This window comes from Pterocles gutturalis, unplaced genomic scaffold, assembly GCF_000699245.1.
Source record: "Pterocles gutturalis isolate BGI_N339 unplaced genomic scaffold, ASM69924v1 scaffold9838, whole genome shotgun sequence".
NCBI lineage: Eukaryota > Metazoa > Chordata > Aves > Pterocliformes > Pteroclidae > Pterocles > Pterocles gutturalis.
Genome location: NW_010118087.1, coordinates 121,721 through 128,280, shown reverse-complemented (window position 1 = coordinate 128,280; position 6,560 = coordinate 121,721). Strand labels below are relative to the sequence as shown.

At 38.6% G+C, this 6,560-nt stretch overlaps 1 protein-coding gene across 1 annotated transcript; it reads left to right on the top strand.

Annotated features, from left to right (window-relative positions):
* Positions 1–249: 249 nt before the first annotated feature.
* On the top strand, positions 250–5,767 carry SFT2D2 (SFT2 domain containing 2; the record flags this gene model as incomplete). The annotated part of the gene is made up of 7 exons (XM_010076069.1): positions 250–336; positions 634–719; positions 1,892–1,973; positions 4,064–4,099; positions 4,221–4,279; positions 5,050–5,079; positions 5,728–5,767. Coding segments are annotated over 7 exons (420 nt in total), but the record flags the coding sequence as incomplete, so codon positions are not given.
* Between the last annotated feature and the right edge of the window lie 793 nt (positions 5,768–6,560).

The window sequence follows — 6,560 nt, the reverse complement described above, 5'->3', positions numbered from 1 at the left end:
CGGCGGTGGGTGTGGAGCCGGCCCCTGGAGCTTTCCCTTGCACTGGGAATCCCCAGTGTCCGCCCGGTGGGGCTGGGCCTGAGCAGCGCCGGGCGTCCTGCGGGGGATGGAGGATGGTGCTGGAAGACTGAGGCTCCGTTTGAGCCTAGGACAGAGTTTAGCAACTTGGAGGAAATTTACCCACTTGATAGGTGGCAAGATCTGTTAGTGAGTAATAACTTGCGCTCTTGTTTTTCTCCTCGTTTCTAGGTTATTGAGGCAACTTCGTTAGGTTGGGGCACCAGAGTGAAAGGTTTCATTGCTTGTTTTGCAATAGGATGCCTGTGCTCACTCTTGGTAAGGACTTTTTGACAGATCTCCCTGATATTTGAGTTTCAGGAGACCCAGTGCTGTTGCTGCGTTTTTTGGAGTCTCTGGGAAGACATCCCCCTCAGTTCCAGTTAGATGCAATGCACTAACTCTTAACAAGAAACACAATAAATGCAATTTACTTTTGTATGTGTGTGTGTGCTTCTGCAGTTTGGGCTTAAGTTTTCCTGAAGGCTTCTTGTGTTGTGACATTTCTTCAATATATTTGGTTTGCAATTTAAAAATAATATTTTTTTCCCCCTCTCTCTAAATGTTCCTTTTTAGGGTAGTTGTCTGCTATGGATACCAAAGAAAGGGCTGATACTCTTTGCAGTGTTTTATACACTGGGAAATATTGCATCTATTGGGAGGTAACAATCTTTATATATTAGTTCCCTAATAAAGATGAGAAACTAAAGCAGAATGATTGGTGAAGGTGCATGACTGGTAAAAACTTGCATTTGTGTGAGAAGATTTGCTTATGTGGATAATTCTGTTGTTGCTGTATTTTAAATAATAGTATTTACCTTATAGTGCCCTGAAATGGTAAAGAAAATTTGCATTTTGTTTGTTGTTATTGGCAATGCACTAAAGGTAAAAGTTACTCATCAGTAAAGAAGAATCAAACTTATGCTTTGAGTATTGAGGGTTTTTTATTTTGTTGGGTTTTCCCCGCTGAAGATAAAAAAAATTCTTTGCCATTTTGCATTTGGTAATGTTCTGAGTGTGTTGGTGAATATATTTGGGGCAGTCTGTCTGTCAGGGTAGGCCTGTTTGATAAGCCTTCATGGCCACTGAGGTTCCTGAAGCATAGCCACACTGACTTTGTGACAGACACAACCTTCTGTGATTGAGGAAATTTAACAAGATGTTAGAAAGCACAAGGAATGGAGTTGCAAATAATATAGTAATGAGGCAGAAATATCACCTTGGATAAAACTTTTCACTAAGTTGCAAATAATATAGTAATGAGGCAGAATAATATAGTATATGAGGCAGAAATATCACCTTAGATAAAACTTTTCACTTTATATAACTTGTGCAGTATCAATCACCAGGGCTTTAAATGAGGGCTGCAGGTCTGGTAAGGGATCAGAGAATGGATCCAGGCCTGAAAACAGCCCTTTATGTAGAGAAATTGAGATGGATTACTTGGCAATCCATGCAAAGCCTCTGTGGTTGGTGTTTTTAAAGAGCAGGATAAAAAAGCATCTGTCAAGAATGATCTAACTGAAGCTGACCTTGACCTATGGTTCTAGCTTGATAGTTCTGCTCTGCTTATGTTAATTGTAACAGAACAAATGTGAATAAAATTATAGAATAAATACCTTGCAGGTAGAAGAAGAAGAAAGGAATGGATTTTGTTTCATTGTATACCCTGTTTCTTTTGTTATGCAGCACTGATTACTGTAACAACATAGTGTAGTGATGCCCCCTGTGACAGCAGACAGTTTAACAACATAACCCTCCCTTAATGAGGAATCTTACCTAGTTTCACTTTTGCCTTTCTACCTCTGTGTTCATCTTGTTTTGTTTTTCACAGCACTCTTTTTCTTATGGGACCAATGAAACAATTGAAAAGGATGTTTGAACCTACACGTTTGATTGCTACTATTGTTATGCTAGTAAGTATCAAAGGAATCAGTTTTAACTCATGCTAACCTGTAAACAATTTCCATTGTAAAGTCTTTACGTATGCATTGATCTAACTGCTTCTCAAGATGTGTTTGTGGGTGGTTTTTTGGTTGTCCTGGGTCAAAACTGCAACATTGGTTTGTTTTGTCTTTTTTTTTTTTTTTTCCTGAAACATCCTGCACATCTGCTATAGTGGAAAGGTACGTGTGGCACCAGAAAAAACACCTTCCTCTTATGAAAGACTCAGCTGAAGCCAGATTGTTATGCTAAATGAGCATTAAGTGTCTGTGGCCTGTGTGAACCATGCATATGCTTTTTTAGGGTGCTTGAGGTCACAACATTGTATTTTCATCTTGCATGAAAGATGGAAAACTAGTTTGTAAAACATTGTACTATAGAAGTTGTTAGACATTCTTTTTTGCATAATTTAGTCTTTTTATATTCTACCTCATTTGCTTTCAAGAGCTGTGTAGGTACTTCTACCTTGATAAAATTGTAATTTCCTGACAAAGCAACTTGGGAATCTCTATGCCTTGGTCATCTTGCAGTAAAAATACAGAAATTATCCCAGTTGGCTGATAGTGTCAGGTTTTGAAATTCACATGATACAATGAAACTGCAAATTCAACATTCAACTGAAGTCAGGCCTTGGAACTATTTTTATCTTCAGAAGATGTGAATTGTGGCCAGCCTTCTGGGTGGGGGTGTGTGTGTGTGAAAATTGCTGCTAAGTTCCAGACTCTTTCTTGTTTAAAGTGCATGTGCTTTTTTGTCTCTTCAACTTTCCCATTTCCTCTTGGAGAGTCTGAAATCTGGAAGGTGGTTTAACTTGCATGAAGCTGTCCTCCCGTTTTCAGTGTGAATGTCTTCAGAGCATTTGCTTGACATCAGTGCTTCCTGTTTTCTCTTTAAACATCCAGAGAGGCTGCAGGCTGCTGATGGAGCTTGAGAAATTGACTGTGTATGCTGGCAGATCAGCAGCAGGCAAGAAGCCTACTGCACAGTGTGGGGTTTTTTGTATGCATTTACGATGCCTGGGGTCAGGAGAATGCCTGGAATGTTGCTCGCTGGAATAAAGCAAATTGTTAGACGTATGATGTAGTTTTTAGATGAATATACCAATCATCACCTTAAAACTAATAGAAAAACTACATTTAATGTCCATAGTCATGGTTGAGGTCTATGATTTCTTTGGCAATGCATGTGTTACTGTCTTGAATATGCAGTACTAAATCTCCTTTTTTTTTTTTTTAATCAAGCAGAAAAATGTATATTAGAATCTCTAGTAGCACAATGGTACACGTGCATCAAAAGGCTCTTCAATGTTGATGAAGGAAGATCAAGTATCAGCGTCTGTCATAGCTAGATGAACTGTCATGTCTTAAATTGAAAATGAAAACTCAAACTAAAGGGAGGCTCTTGTTAAAACCAAGGGTTAAAACAGAAAATTATCCAAAATGGCCTACTAGCCCCTAAGATTTTAACTGTAGTGAAGACAGTGCAACTCTGAAAAAATAAAAAGTGCTGGTTTAAATGGCTGTGCTGCACTTAATGTTAAACAGGGGAGCTATTAAGCAATAACTGAAAGTTCTTGAAAGTGTATTGTAGTTTTAATTGGTGAGAATTAAGTAGTGACACAACTTCGACTCTGTGGTAACCTTGAGAATCAACAGGAAATGTGGCACGTACAGAAGCAGAAAGACTAGAGTTGTAACTGAAAAGTCTTACTTATGCAAAACAAATAGGTGTAGTGTGTATCTATGACACCAAGAAGTGTGTGGGCTGAAGTAGGGACTTGCTGATGTTGCAAAAGACCTGTAGGAAACTCTTCCTCTTGTTCCTTTGCGGCCATAAAGTTATTTTATGGAGGTACAGGGCTGATATTTCCTCATTGCTTTAGTTTGCTTCAGAAATGTAATAGCAAGAGCATTTTGAATAAGGGGAAGTCTTATGCAGGATTGTATAAAACTACAAAATTATATAATCTATGTGTCTGTGAAGGAACCTATTACAGTGTTACAATGTCAATGAAAACTGGAGTTGTTTCTATGTTTAACAGAAATTGTTTGCTTTCTTCTAGTTGTGTCTTGTACTAACACTGTGTTCTGCTTTCTGGGTGAGTACTTGAGTCCTATAAGTATATATAACTGGAATATATTTTTAAAATACTCTTTTTATGCTGTTGTCTCATTGTTGGCTGTGTTTCTTTCCCCCCCCCCTCTTCTCTCCTCCTTCAGTGGCGTAAGGCAGGACTCACGCTCCTTTTCTGCATCTTACAGTTTTTTGCCTTGGCATGGTAAGTGATTTCCTCCCCAATCACTCCATTTTCTATTGTACCCAACATGAGCAGCTGAATTATGACTGGATTTTGACTTTGCATGAGTTAGAGGGAAGGAGAATTTTTACCTCGTTGTTCCCCTAAGATGCAAGATAATGCCACAATGAGGAGCTGACTTGTTCCCCTTCTTGGTCTCTCTCTCACATCACTTCAGAATCTTTGGAGATAGAGGTCAGGGCTCCATTTCTGGGAGAAGTTCCCTTGAGTGTGTTTAATTTCTGTGAACTCAAACTGCCTTTTTTTTTTTTTCTTTCTCTTTTAAATCAATTTGTTGCTTACTGTCTGGTATTCTTCTTTTACACTCTCCTGAACTTTTAAAAAAAAAACAGATATGCCAATCCAGTTAAGTGTCAGTGTTCTTTAAATCAACGTATGCTCCGTGGAATGTCACAGAAGTAGTACAGAAATTGATACAAGCATCTAGCCGGCCCTCAAGACTAATCTTACCTGCCTATAGGTGTTGGAAGACGAAGAATATCGGGTGCAGGAGAACTGTGTTTTAAAATGCTTCTACAATATGCTTCCTGATTTTGCCGTAGTGTTTCACAACCTGGCTGGGCTAATATGACTTGCAGGGATACTCATTCCTCTTCCTTGCAGACTCCAAGCTTCATTTTGGTTGTGTATCTTGCAGTTACCTGTTTGGAGCATCAGAGGGGTTGTTCTTCTTGTTTGGGACTCTAATAAAATTTGTCATGTAGACTAACTTTAAAAACATTTCTTCTTAGGTACAGCATTTCCTTCATACCATTTGCAAGGTAAGCTTCCCCACTCCCTTACCTTTTGTCATCTTGAGGTTTAATGATACAGAAGATTAGTTTATAGAAGCATAGTAATGTATGGCTTTAGAAGTTTTTCCATGGTGGTGTTTCAGGGGGAGGAAATACAGATAGTTAAACCTGAAAATGAAACTAAGCATTTTCTCTAGTGAGAGAACACAAATGCAACACCATGAGAGGGCTTCCTATAAAAATACATAAGCGTGCTGACCACTTGCTAAACTTAAGGCTTGCCTTTGGAATGCTTAAGTGCTGGTCTGAAGTGCTACTAGACAAGTGTATTGTGTGCCTTTTTTCCTGTTCTCCCCTGTGAGCACTATTCTGTGTTTAAGCACACAGTTCTCTGTCCCGCTTGATCAGCCCCACTCTTCCTCAGTGCACCACCTCAGTACAAGCTTACAGGTGTCATTTCCACTGCAGCTGGGCAGGTGGAGGGTGAGGAGACCTGCTTGTCTCTAATGCATTCATGTTGTCATGCAAATTATGTAAGCACAATTAATACATGGTCAGCTGATCTTTAAAGTCCTCAGTGACAATGTGATAGCAGCATGGAATGAGTCTCATCAAGCAGCGTAACTGAGGTGACTCTGTTGTGTTTTGTTTTTTTTTCCTTTTTCCTGCCTCTAGGGATGCTGTGAAGAAATGTATTTCAGTCTGTCTGTCCTAACAAACACTGGATGCTTCACAAAGTTCTAAGAAGTGTAGTAGAACTATGTTAAGATCACTATGTATGTATATTCCTACTGTCTTAAACACGTGCCTTTCACCTTGTCATTAGAGGCTCCTTGTGTTAAATACAGTGTGTGCAATTGCTTGGTTTTGTAAGTAATGGTGTCTGTAGGACAAGGTGCTCATGTCAGTCTGGCAGAACTGGGCAGAGATCCAGAATTTAATTTTGCAAAACCAAACAAATACATGATTTTGCTTAAGAATTATGATAACAAAGTAATGTGTTAAGTCTGTAAAATGGAGACCTCGACTCTGATGAGACTATGCCAGTCTAGAGGATTTATTTTCCAAAAAAAAGAATTGGTTCCAACTGATTTCTTACTGAGAACTTTTTTTTTAATAGCCTTATGTCACTTAATCTTTTGCACTGTTTGCCTTGGATAATGAAGTATTGGTATTTTTTCTTTTCCTTCCTCTTTTGCAAAATTCTAGGCTTATGAGACTTCTTAAATATTTAATTCTAAATTAAAAACTGTTTTGGAGTAAGTATAAAATGTTTGCATCTTTAATGAAGTATTTAAATTTCAGTTTAAACTGATGGTGTATCCTTGAAATCCATGAAAGGGATGTTGTCATCTGTAAAAACGTGTTCCCGTAGGAAAAGCACATGCAAAATAAGGTTAATAGAATTTTTCAGCTGCCAGGAAGCTGAGTTCTTTGCCTTGCCTACAGCTAATGGTAATATATAGAAGGTAGGAAACTGAAATTTTTTCACGTGAAGTGAGGTGCTT